At 48.1% G+C, this 13,708-nt stretch overlaps 1 protein-coding gene across 1 annotated transcript in view; it reads right to left on the minus strand.

Annotated features, from left to right (window-relative positions):
- Positions 1-13,708, minus strand: part of ESYT3 (extended synaptotagmin 3) — a 65,564-nt gene extending 51,856 nt beyond the window's left edge. Inside the window, exon 1 of the mRNA XM_064277259.1 lies at positions 12,124-13,708. Within this exon, the coding sequence (XP_064133329.1) occupies positions 12,124-12,468 (345 nt within the window). The 5' untranslated portion in view covers positions 12,469-13,708. The remainder of the gene's footprint in view (positions 1-12,123) is intronic.

Below are 13,708 nucleotides of genomic sequence, written 5' to 3' on the forward strand. Positions count from 1 at the left end.
GTATCTGAATACTGGTGGCATAGCTTCCAGCATCACAGCAACACGCAAGCCCCCACAGTACAATAAACTGACAGACATATGAGGGCAACTCATAGCAACCTTATGAGCCAGAGTAGAACTGCCCCATAGGGTTTCCAAAGTGTGCCTGGTGGATTCAAACGGCTAGACCTTTTGGTCTAACCACTGTGCCACCAGGGTTTCCACCATGGGAATACACAATTCTTTTTACAAAGAGAATTATCTTTTGCTCCACAAAAGATATTTTTGCTGGATATTTTGCTGGAAGGTAAGAAACCTTTGTCAACATCATGCTTTTTCCTGGCTCTAGGCACTGATAAAAGTGGGGCTGTTGATTTCTTCTCTTCCCAGATTCATAACCAAGTGAGATAATGGGTGTGAATGTACTTTTAAATGGTTTAGTGCTACAGACACGGTCAATGTTCTAGCAAGGTTCATCCCTGCAGAAACACGTGCACTACTGACCTGACATGCATACAGGTGTGAATGTTTCCCCAAAGCAACCTTGGAAAACTCCAGTGATGCCCAGCACACAGTCAAGTCACCGGGATCTCAGATCCCTACTACTCCCCCTGCAGTAGCCCTCCAAAGCAAACCTATTGTCGTCAAGTCGATTCTGACTCATAGCAACTCTATAGGACACAGTAGAACTTGCCCCATAGGGTTTCCATGGCTGTGATCCTTTTTTTTTGTTGTTGTTCTTTAGATGAAGATTTACAGGGCAAACAAGTTTCTCATTAAACAATTAATACACATATTGTTTTGTGACAGTGGGAGACTATAATCTTCATGGAAACAGACTGCCACATCTTTCTTCCAAGGAGAGGCTGGTGGGTTCCAACCATGGACCTTTCGGTTAGCAGCCAAAAGCTTAACCACTGCTTCACCAGGGCTCCTGCAATAGCCCTCAAGAGACATTTAAATGATTCACCCCTTCCTCCCCCGATGTCCCCCTAAACTAACACACCTCTCACTGGTGTTAGTGTCCTTGAGCCAAAGCCTTCCAGGCAAAGTGGGCTAATGTTTTAATGGCGGTAACAGCAGAGTTTTTAGACATCGTTAAGGGAGTGGCAGTAATGAGAGCTTAGAGAGGAGATACAGATTATAAAGCAAACTCAAGTCTAAGTCATAATTCCAAGCTGGCAAGGCCACCAGAGAGGCCCACATCAATACTCCACCTTCAGGTGGTAATGTCTGTGCTTTCTTTCCTAATTAAACCATTTAGGAAAAATGGTTCCACAGCAGTGAGGAAATGGAGCTAGAGTAATGGTTGTATCCCATCAGGGCCAAGGACTACGTAAGGCCGCACAGATAGGTCTGGAGTTGGGTGAGAGGCCTTGTCAGGAGCTTTTGGCCACAGGAGGCAGGGAGATTGGAGGGCTTCACTTAAAGGGCCTCCCTGTCAATATGTAAATTATGTCCCTCCGCTCCTCCTGGGGATGGTAGCTCTTCCAGTGGGAGCAGCCACGTAGAGGCACAGACACAGATACACAAAGTTGTACACACAGACACATCCACAGAGACATATGCACCAAAATATACACAGACACACACTAGGACACAGGTACACACACAAACACAAATACACACAACGACCTGCACGGGGAGACATACACACCCAGATCTACAGACAGACACATCCACAGAATCAAGTATGCACACAGACATCACCCCCAGACACACACCCTCTTTTCTAAAACAGCCTCATGGCTTTTCCCTGCTCCAAAAGGTTTTCTTACTGCCCCTCTGCTGCCCTCGCCCCCCTGCTACCTGCTGACTCAAACTGATGTTGCCAGCCCTTCCCCCATACTCACAGAAGAGATGAAGTCCATGCTGCAAGGGCGTCCTACAAAAGGAGGCCACACTGGACTTCAAGTCAGCTTCTGTCTTCCTGAGATAGCCCATTCCTCTGTGGGTGCCCATTCGGTGCTTTACAAGGAAAACGTTCCCTCAATCTAGTTCACTTTTCTCCTGATGAAGCAGTTTTTTGTTCCCTTTTTTTTTTTTTTTTCTCCTCTGTCTCTGGGATATAAATGTGTAACCATGAAATCTCCTTTTAAATCCTCCCACTATTCTGCCTAAAAGTACACTGCTAAAAATGCTTTAAGGAGGAATAATTGCTCTGCCAACTTGAAATTTTGCCTTGCACTGCTCTACAACCCACAGGCTCCTTGACAACCCACCAGCCTACAAAGTGGTCTAAATATAATCTGGTCAGCAGGAAAAGAACTGGATAAATGAAACCCCAAAGGCTCCTCAGTGGTGAGAACACTGGTACTGAGAGCCTGTCACCCTTTGCCAAGGATAAAGGCTCAGAGCAGAGGAGGGCTGCCTAATCAGATCACAGGGGACCAGGATGACATCTTAAGTTGCCAGAGAGTTCAATGATCCAGTTAGTTTTGGTAATGTCTAGAGGTTGAAAAACTTGTTCTCTTGCTTATCAAACTATTAAAGGTCCAAAAAGGATAATACCAGAAGCTGGCAAGGCCGCAGTGAAATGGCCAAAAGAGTCTAAAATGTTCATAAGCTTTGACATATCAGTTTCACTTTTAGAAAACTATAATAAGGAAATTGAGAAACATGCATGAAGATTTAAATGGCAGACACTCACTGTAGCATTCATTCAACAGATTTTTATTAAGAGTCTATGTACCAGGCAATTAGCTAGGAGCTTAGGGCAGAGATGAACATGAAACACATCTCGCCCTAAAAGGACATTCAGTCTGGTAGAGAAGCCAGACATAAAAATGGGTAGCTTTAAATCAGTATGGGGAGTGGAGTGAGCCCAATGCTCAGTACCCAGTGCTCAGGGTACTGTGGGAACCTGAGGAGAAGGGTCCTAGAGAGGTGCCTGATCTCAGATTGAAGGATGGGCTGAGGGAACAAGACCGGGCAGTCCAGAGGGAAATATTCCAGACAGACATAGGAAACACCACTCCCCTCAGCAGACCATATGAATAGGGAAAACTTGGAGACAACCTAAATCATCAATAGTAGAGAAATAGTTAAGTAGCTTATTAAGGAATACCATTGTCCTTAAAATGTTTTTGGAGAATACCTGTAATATAATGCTGTTATGAATTGAACTGTGCCACTCTCTCCCCCACTGCCCTCCAGCCCCCCAGCGCCCCTGTTCAAAATACGTGTTGGAATCCTAGCCACTATACCTGTAAATATTATCCTGTTTGGAAATAGGGTTTTCTTTGTTAGGTTAATTACATCATACTCAAGTAGGATGGGTTCTAAAAGTAATTACTTCTGAGTTATAAAAAGAGCAAATTAGACACAGAGATGCACACAAGGGAAGACAGATGCCATGTGAGGATCATCTACAAGCCAAGGGCCCACAGAACAACCAGGACTGCCTACAAGGTAAGAATCAACACAGCTGAGGCCCTCATTTGGACTTTTAGCCTCCAGAGCTGTGAGAAAAGAAATTGCTGTTCTTTAAAGCCACCCATTCATGGTATTTCTGTTACAGCAGCACTAGGTAACTAAGACAAATGCTAAGAATGTAAAAAAGAAGAATGAAGAAAAAGGTTATAATTTTAAAACTGTTTTTATATGCCTTCCTGTATAAAGGAAGTACAACCAAATATCAGGACATAACTCTGGGTGGAAGGATTATAAATGTTTGTTTTAATTTTTACTTTTAGGTCCTTTCCAAATATTCTACAGTGGGAATACTTTACTTTTATAACCAGGAAAAAGTTATCCTAAAAAATTAAACACAACATGGGCAAAGGAATGGAGTAGATGTTTCTAGAGTCTTAAAAGAAGAAAAAGAAAAGATCCTCGCCTTTTACTCTGAGTGTTTTTGAGGACTAATGGCTCATGGCACACAGAGAGGAAGCTTCTTGGGCCATAATGGACACTATACCCTACTGCACAGATAGGGCTGGCAGACCTGGCACCGAGTCCCTGTGTGCCCTGAGGAAGTTAAGTCTCATATCCTTGGCTTGAGGTACAAGACATGCATTGACCTTGTACCCTGAAATTTTGCTGAATTCCTTTATTAGCCCTAGAATTTTTCTTGTGGATTCTGTAGGCTTTTCTATACATAAGATCATGTTATCTGCAAACAGGGATAGTTTTACTTCTTCCTCCCCAATTTGAATACCTGCTATTTATTTTTCTTGCCTTACTGCTCTGGCTAGGACTTCTAGTACAGTACTGAATAGCAGTGGAGGGAGTGGGTAGCCTTGTCTTGTTCCTGATCTTAAGGGGAAAGCTCTCACTTTCTCCATTGAGTATAATGTTGGCTGTGGGTTTTTCATAAATGCCCTTATCCATATTGAGAATTTCCTTTCTTTTCCTGTCTTGTTGAGTGTTATTTATCATGAAAGGGTATTGGGTTTTATCAATTGCCTTTTCTGTGTCAATTCAGATGATCATGTGGTTCTTTTCCTTTGTTCTATTAATGTGGTGTATTACACCGATTGACTTTCTAATGTTAAACAATGCTTGCATTCCTGAAATAAATCTTACTTGGTCATGGTGTATAATTCTTTTAATGTGATGTTGAATTTGGTTTGCTAATATTTTGTTGAGGATTTTTGCATTTATATTCATAAGGGATATTGGTCTGTAGTTTTCTCATGGTGTCTTTGTCTGGCTTTGGTATAAGGGTAATGCTGGCCTCATAAGGATGAGTTAGGGAGTATTCCTTCCTCCTCCATTTTTTGGAAGAATTTGAACAGGACTGGTGTCTGTTCTTTAAATGTTTGGTAGAATTCCTCAATAAAGGCAGCTGGTCCAGGACTTTTTTGTTGTTGTTAGGAGGAGGTTCAAGGCATGTAAAGAGAATGTTGCTTTGTCCCTTTAATAGTTCCTAAAATGGGTCAGAAAACATCTTAACTCCCTGTTCAGTGTTTGTAGTAAAGAAGGAGTAGGAAAAAGGAAATAACTTTCCTCAAGCATGTGAACACTTTTGGGCTCTAGGTTTCCTGAGATTTAAAAATCCCTGAAACCTTTCCAGGGACAGTAACTCTGATCGGAGAGGTGGGAGGAAGGGAAGGCTAAGCCCCCAGTCCTCTGCCTCCCATGTAGCTGAGCTGTGGCCTTCACAGGTTATTAGGGGGCAGCTCACATCTCTGAGGGGCTCTCCCAAAGTTACCAGGGTTATTCCCACGTAGGTGCCGTCTCTGCCTGCCACCAAGGCTCTGAGCTAGGAGGCCAGTGGAAGCCAGTGATCACCTCTCAACACTTTCCTGCCCACTGGAGAGTGGCCACAATAGAGAAGAAGGACAGGGTCTGTCCTCACCCTTAGCCCTGATCCACACCCCTGAGTGACCTCCCAATTACTCAGATCCTCTTGCACTTGCTTGGAGAAAGGTTGCTTTGGACGCTTCTGTCCCAGAAAGATTCAGCTCCCTTGCAAATTAAGCAATAGGCATCTAGTTTGTCAGTCTCGTGTAAGTTTGATTATTGTAAATTACTACCCCAGAATCTCCTCACTCCAGGGTGAGGTGATGAACTGAAATGACCAGATTTATGGAAAACTTTGGCCCAGAGACCTCCATTTCTACCATCCAGCAAAGCCATACTGCCTCCTCCTTCAAGAAGGCTTCCTAGGCTACTTCCAGCCTGTGTTAGTTCCTTTCTCAGCACCACGGACTGCCCATCTCATAGGTCTGATCACACTGTATCAGAAAAGGCTATCCTCCTGGGCTGAATACCTGAATGCCCACCTAGCCTGTAAGTTCCTCAAGGGCAGGGACCAGGTGTCACTTATATCTGCACCCAGCCTTGCACCACTGTGTAAGCCCTCAATAAACATTTGCTGACTGAGTACAGGAATGAACGCATGGATGCCTAAGATCCCTGTGCTGGGTTGGGAGGCAGGGTGGCCCACATTCTATCCCTCTTATTGCCCTACCCTGCCTCAGGACATGATGAGTACATGAAGCATCACTAAGTCATGGGGCAGAGACCCAAGGGGCATGACTAGAACCTGCCGTGCTTCTTCTTTCCTGAGGACATACCTGACTCCAAACCAATTTGTATGACCTCACCAGGCTGCCAGGATCTCACAGATAAGAAGTCCTTCAACTCCAGTCAGCCTCCAACCAGCCCTGATGTTTAAATCCAAGCCTCATGTCTCATGGCAATGGAGTCAAGGATTGAGCTCTGTAATCTAATTTGAGAGTGGCCAGACTAGCTTGGAGCTGTCATCACATTAACTTCCTTCCCCTAATTAACTAAAGTGTCTGTACAGGACAGACTATGAGAGCCTGGGCCCTAGAATAAGTGCTGCTCCACCCACAGAAAGAATCTTAAACCCTCAGCACCAGGAAAGCAAAGCTGAGTCCCTATGTCTGCCTGAATGGCTGGCAGGGGTGGGGGTAGGGGTGGGGTTGGAGGGAAGGCTCCTAGGGACACTGCTGAGACAAACACCCCACAATGCTGTATTCTTTACCTGGCTTCTTTGTATTTCCTTTGCTGGGCTCCCCTGACCTCAGCTTTGCATTTGAATCCTGCTTTTGCTTGGAGGTTATATGTAAACCCTATTGTACCAGCATAGTATGATTAAGCATGTTGCTGACATAACTTGTATGAACTCTCTCTCTAATTGTAAACCCTTTTAAAAGTAACCTGTTTGCCCGCCTTGGCGATCAGTCTTGGCAGCAGTAAGCATTGACTGACTCCATTTCCTTGTACAATGAAATAAGGTGCCTTTTTTGTTCTCCCACCTCAGTCTCTCGTTTATTGGCCAATACATGTCATGCCGAGTAAGAACCTGGGATTTCCATCCTGTAACACTGCTGGGAGCCTTTGGAATGCCTGTTGCTTTCTGTGAATGTTTTGCCTGTCCCTGGTGCTTTCCTCAGCTCACACCCACTTATATAGTGGGGACAATAAGGTTTGGGGAATGTGGGCTGTGTGGCACCAGAGAAAAGCCAACTTGGTGTGACCCCAATACCACCCAGGGTGTTTTCTCCTTTTTCAAAATGGGCAACTGAGAACTTGCCATGATAAATCTTTAAGTTGTTCTTCCTCTGCCTGCCTCCTTCACATACCTCTGTTAATGACTTTGTTTTGAACAAATGTTAATGGCTTTGTTCTTTGTTTTAAACTGATGCAAATAACCTTTTGTTCTGTACGGACTACCTGTGGCATACAGCCCCCCTGCAGGAAAGTTGGAGCCCAGGTATCAGATATGTCTATCTTTAGCCTAATAAAGAAATGTCTGGCAGGGAACTACAAAGACACCTGTAACTCTTGTAAGATTCTATATAAGCTCTAATGTAAAACTGCTCTTTGGGACTCCATGGAGATAGGCTGTGTTGCTGCTGGGTCCCCGGTGATGTATGCATCTCCTTAATAAACTTTCTCACTCTGAGTATGTTTCACTGGCTCAACTGCTCCAGTGCACCAACCCTAATCGGGTAACGTTGGAACTGATTAATTATGACAGACTCCTACAGATTCACAGAGCATCTCCTTTAGCTTCCTTATTTTCACAGGGAATTGGAGGAAAAACAGGCGACAGCCTCTTCTCAAGGTCCCCCAGTGAGTAAGCATCAGGCTCCAAGCCCATAGCTTCCCACACCTCACATACCACCACCCCAACTCATAGCAGATAAACAGTTAATTGTCCCTAGCAAAGCTGCCAGCTGATTGCTGGCCCAGAACAAACCTTGTGAAGACCACACAGACAAAAACGCCAAGTTTTCCGACAGCTCTTTCCCCTCTCTACCCTGCCTCAGGGCATTTTCCTACCAATTGGCCCTCGTTCTGGGTACGCACCCCACCTGACCTGAAGTCAGAAGGGGCTTTCAACGAACTTCCCTCCTCACACCAGCCCAGTCATGTCAGGAGGCCAGGGGCAAAAGAAATATCTGAGAAACAAACCAATCAGCCAATTGGTGCACTCCAGGACTTCGAGCCTGTTTTTCCCGGTTCAAACCTCTGCTGAGAATTTGCATTTCTAACAAGTTCCCTGCTGGGAATTTTCATTTGCACTCAGATATACTGAATCAGAATCTATATTTTAACAAGATCCCCAGATGGTTTTTATGTATAACTTCCTGGGAACTTGTTAGAAATGCAAATTCTCAGTAGAGGGTTGAACCAAAACTAACAGATTCAGATTCAAAGCCCTGGAGCATTTGCAGAAGGCTCAACAAATACCCTGCAAGTGAATGGATCAGTGAGGGGCTGATGTGGCACACAAGCCCAAGACTTGAAGCTCCCTGTAGAGCTTCCATCAATAGCATGGGATGTGGCAGTGAAGCAGCAAAGGTTACCCCAAGAAGGGTCTTGAGGAGCCCAGAGCACTAAGGACTAGCTCTGAAGTTCAAGAGGTGCCACAGCTGGAATTCCAGGAGTCTAAAACAGTAGGTTCAGGGGAAGAAGAGGAGAGTGTTTCACTGACATGTCCGCACCTTCCTCTGACTTGCTTCACCCCTCTACAGCCATCAAGGGCCCAACGAAACATGTTTGCTGCTGGGACACTTGGTCATTCATTTCATATTAGAAAAAGGTAGAATTAGGAGGCCTGGAAAATTGAGAATAAAGTGACACCCTACTTGTTCCTGGCTCCATGTAAGTGGCTTTACAGTCAACTTCACCACAACTCCAACAGCAGAAAACATCATCCCCACTGTTTTGCACGTGTGGAAACAGAGGTTTCGTGATTCACCAAGGTCTACAGTTCAGTGTGTGGTGGAGCAAGTATTTCGCCCAGATCCTTAATGTCAAGGGCCCACTCTATGTTACTATGCTGTGCATGGTCCCCACCCCCTGATAATTTCAGTGACCACCTGAAGGCAGCAGCCTGGAGCAATGAGTTGAGAAGGAGTCTAAGAACGGGCAGGAAAGAGCTGCTCAGTTGATAATTGACTAATAATGTCTGCCAAGGCATAGCAAAAGACAGAGAGGGCCTCTTGCCTCCAGTTCAGCCTGGCTGTAGCCTCCACCTTCCTGGAACCCCTCCTCACAAAGACTTGGTGCAAATTAGAAAAAGGTACCCTTTCCAAGTGGATACAACCCCCAGCCCACAGATTGGCAAGCAGCAGGTAGGCTGGATTGACAACCCCCTCACTGGGTGTTATTGTACAGGATACCACTGGCACAACTGTGCAAGGCAGGCCTGAGTCTGATAGCCACATATGAGACTTTCAGGACCCTCAACTTTTCTTCAATCCCCCTACTATTGATTGGACATCTGTCAATTTGTAAAAATATTTCTTTATACCAAAGGAAGTCATAATCATCTCTCCCAAGCAAGGAAACTAGTGCTCAAAACAGAGAAGAAGCCATGCTGAAAGGCCCACATGTGATGCTAGACACCCTTCATCATTCATGCGGTTCCACTGCCCCCACCACAACCAGGGCCATGTCACTGTTTCCATAAACCTTGTGTGTTCTCTGGAATGCAGAGGAAGGAAGGGAGAAGAATATTCCCTCAAGCAGGCTCCAGCTTCTCCACATCATCCCTGGGCTTGGAAACTTGCATGAGGCTGGTCCAAAAGCACACATTTGCATTTATTTGTATGCACGTCACAGGTGTTTGCATAGACGACTAACCCCTCAAACCAGCTTCTTGTGTTGGATTCCCAACTATAGAATGGGCGCCCAACTCTTCAAACCAGAAAGTGTCACTTCCACTTTAGATGCCACCAAGTATCTAGAGCTCCCATTCTGCACATTGCTCCTCCCCTCCTCTTGGTCCTCACTGCTACCATCTTGACTCAAAGCTTCCATAGGTCTCCCAGCTGGTCTCTCCTCCTGACTCACTCTTCCCTGACTCTCCGCTTTCAGCAGGGCTTTCCCAAAATCCTCCACAGGTTGCTGACAGCTTTCAGAATCAGACCCAACATTCATCAAGCCTGCCTCCATCTGGGCCCTGTCCACCAATGCCTACCACACCCCCTGCACTTCAGCCAGCCAAGCCACAGGGTGCTCCCTTCATGTACCAGCCATGCCACGCCTCCATACTTTGCTCACAAGGCTCCCTCTGCCTGGAGTGCCCTTTGTAGCACCACTGCCTCACTCCAAAAGGTTACCCAATCCTGGCCCTCCAAGCTGACTAGCTAAGCCAACCTGAAAGCCAAAGAGTCAGGAGGTTATGATCTATGGGCCATCTGATCTAGAAACCAGGTAGAGTCTCCTTCACTCCAAACCTTGGACTCCTGACTGGATCCTGTTCAGACTCCTGTCTCTAGTTTTTCCAGGACCTCTACAGCAATTGCTTGTTATGCATCTGCCTCCACCTGAGCCTGCCCCCTTGGTAGAAGAGACATCATCACCCCCTTCTGTGTGTCCCTATGCCCAGCTGGGTCAGGCCCAGGGTATGGTTTGCGGGGTGAAAGAAAACCCAGGAGGTACTTTCTTTCATTCCTTCTCGCCCATCAGGCTCAGCTCCCTGTTGGCTAGGTCTATGTTGCTTCTCCATCAAGTGAGGCCAGAAATATCTCCATGATGTATGTGGAGGGTGGCGGTTGTCAATGCCCCTGTGGGATATGATTCTTGGCCCAATTTCAGAAACACTGTCTTTGCATACAGTTAAGTGTTTAGAGGCCTCCCTAACTCAGGAAGGGGGAGAAAGGAAGGGCTATGACATGGCCAGGGCTTATGGGCTCACATTCATGGTCTGAGGCGATGGGGTGGGCAGGCGGGGGGGGGGGCGTTGCAGTTCACAGTAGACGTCTGACAGATGGCCTAAGCTCTCTCAACAGTGATCAAGGGGTATCAACTGGTTCAGCCCCTTCTCCAGGTCCACACCTTTTATAATCACAAGCACCCACAGAACAATTAGGATGACAAAAGTCTGAGGGAGACAGGCACCAAACACTGTCCCCTCGGCTGCTACACAAGAAAAGTGGTCACTATATTTCTTGTGGGTGTGTACTCCTATCAGTACAAACCTTTGACCCCCATTCTCAATCTATGTATACCTATTTACAAAGCTTTACTGTCAATTCATATATTAAATATTAACCAGTTGCCCTTGGGTCCACCCCAACTCATGGTGATCATTTGTACCACCCAGGGACTGCATAGTAACTATCAATAAGGCATAAGTTCCCTTTGTTTAATATAAAATAAATATAAATGGGCCATTCTAGTATTTTCTTCTCACGGCCATGGGCAGGTGCAGACGGCTTCTAGCCAGACTGGGTTTTAGAGTACAGGCCTCAGGCCTGTAAAAACGAGGGGTCTGGTTGCCTCTGGACATTCCCCCATGGGTCTGAGGGTACCTGGAGGAAATCTGAGAAGCTGGAACCCCCAGCTCCAGAGGGGTAGGTTTGCCGAAGACCAACGCTTAGAAATGGACTCAAATCCACTCTTGCCAGTGTTTCTCAAACTTGCCTCATTATAAGAATCACCCAGGTATCTCGGTCTCACGCTGGGTGATTCTGATCCCAGAAAGTCTGAGGTGGGGCCAAGGAACCCGCTTATTTAAGCAAGCGGGCCAGGTGATTCTCAGAACCGGAAGCGTTTGAGAAACCTCAGTCCAGGCCATTCCACACCAGGACATGGTTCGGTGCTGGTGTGTGTGTGTGTGTCTGCGCGAGTCTGAGCATCCCTACAGGCGAGGGACCAACAGAAGCCCGTTAATAGAACGAGTGCAACCCCGGCCTCTTCCCAACTGTAAACCCCATCCCACCACTCCCACCCGTAGCCCCGCCCCTCTGAGCCCCGAGCCCAGCTCCCGCCCCCTGCTTCTGTCCCTGCCTCAGTGGAAGGGAATCTGAGTTCCTTTTGTGTCTTGGCTGATTTGTCCATGAACGTTTCGAGCTCTGCGTTCTTTCTTGGAATCAGCAGGCGGGTGCTGTTTCCCTCGCGAGTAAATTTGCAGAGCCCCAGACGCCCTGCTTTCCCGAGTGTGGCCTGCCCATGACTTTTCTCTCAGGCTCTGTGGCCCTTAACAAACCCAAGTTCCCCCTTCACAGTTCAGCTGGACCAGAGCGGGGGATGAAGGTGAGTGAGAGGAGCTGTGGTCAGCGGCACCGCCACAACCCGCAGGGTCAGTGCGCCGGGCGCAGTAGGGGATGGGGTGTGCCTGTCAGGTCTGCGCACTCAGACTCCTGGGCCTACCGCAGGTTCTTTCCGCGCCTCGACAGGCATCCGCCCCCCTCCCGACTCGCCCCGGCTCACCCAGGCCGGCAGATGCTGGCCCCGCAGCTCGCGGCTGATGAACTGGCGCTCGTTGTTCAGGAATTCGAAGGCGGCCGCCAGGCGCCCAAGCTTCGCGTCGCGAATCTTGCTCCACCACATCCACAACAAGGCGCCGATCAGCAACCAGATTATGCTGAGCCCCAGGTAGCCTGCTAGATAGACTGGCGCCAGGTAGAACAGCACTCGCGCCATGAAAGTGTAAAGCTCGGGCAGCAACTGGCTGGACAGGCACCGCTCGAGGCTGGGCGCCCGCTGTGCTCCCTGGGCATCGGGGGCACCAGGGGCACAAGAGGCTTCGGAGGCGCAGGGCTTTTCCGCTTGCATCTTGCCGCCGCCCTGTTGCCCTTTCCAGGAGTTTTACCAAACTCAGGTCCAAGCTCCCTGACGCCCGGGCGCATCTGTCCAATCACAAGACCCGGCCGCGGCGCAGCTCCTGTCCTGCCGCAGAGCTATCTTTGGGCTCGGTGCTCCGAGTTCTCCGCGGTGCGCTCGAGCACGGGGTCTGGAATGCACTAAGCCGGGCTGGGACACTGGTGCGCTCTTCTTTGTGTGAGCCCGGCAGCTCCGGATGTCTCCGCCCCCAGGGACTACCCCCGGCGACAGAGGGCGGGGCCAGGCACTGGCTGGGGGTCTTTATATATCGTAGACTGGGTGTAACCCACTGCTATCCCTTGAATGCCAACTCAGCGACTCTACAGGACAGAGTAGAACTGCTCCTTCGGTTTTCAAGGCTATAAATCTTTGCGGAAGCAGACCGCCACATCTCTCTCCCGTGGAGTGGCTGAAGGTTCGAACTGCCTACTTTTTGATTAGCCGCAGAGCGCTTTAATCACCACCAGGGCTCCTCTGACTGCGTGTAGTAAACAGGTTTTAGGTGATGTTTATCCTTGACAAGCCAGCTGCCCACATCCCCTCGGTGAGTCATAATCCGCCTGGGGTGGCATTTGGTCCACACCCGGTTCTGTGGACCAGATGCCAGCCGGTCATTCGAGGCCCTCCACAGCCCGGCATGGCCGGGCCTTGCAAGACCCTAGGGTGGGCCTGACTCTGCTTTTGAACCCTCCAACTGGTCCCTAGATCTCTGCAATGCAGCCCCCTCTTCTGGTATCTGCAAAATTTGAGCCTAGCACCTAGCCCAGCCCTGCCGAGCTCAGGGCCCCTCCTGTGCTCTGAAACCTGCTACCTGGCGCCCACCACCCTTGTACCGGATATCGGCTTGGGTCACCTCCCCCTGCTTCCAGAGGCACAGCAAGGGGGAGGAGCAGAGAGGGGCACTTACCACAGACAGCAAGTCCAAGGGGACACCAGACAGCACAGAATGACATTCTGAGGCACCACAAATATGAAAGCTGCCTGACTGAGGCAGCCGGACAAGAGGGGAAAAGGTATTTCTGTGGAAGGTTGCTGCTATCAAGGTCTATTCATCTTGAAATTGCTCCCCCCTCCCCAGTTTAGAGATTGCTGCTGGGCACTCATGCTGCTGGGCACTCTGTCCTATAAGGTCACTATGAGTTGGAATTCACCTGCCGGCAATGGATTTTGTTTTGTTTTGTTTTCTAGTAAG

Source organism: Loxodonta africana, chromosome 26 (assembly GCF_030014295.1).
Source record: "Loxodonta africana isolate mLoxAfr1 chromosome 26, mLoxAfr1.hap2, whole genome shotgun sequence".
Lineage (NCBI taxonomy): Eukaryota > Metazoa > Chordata > Mammalia > Proboscidea > Elephantidae > Loxodonta > Loxodonta africana.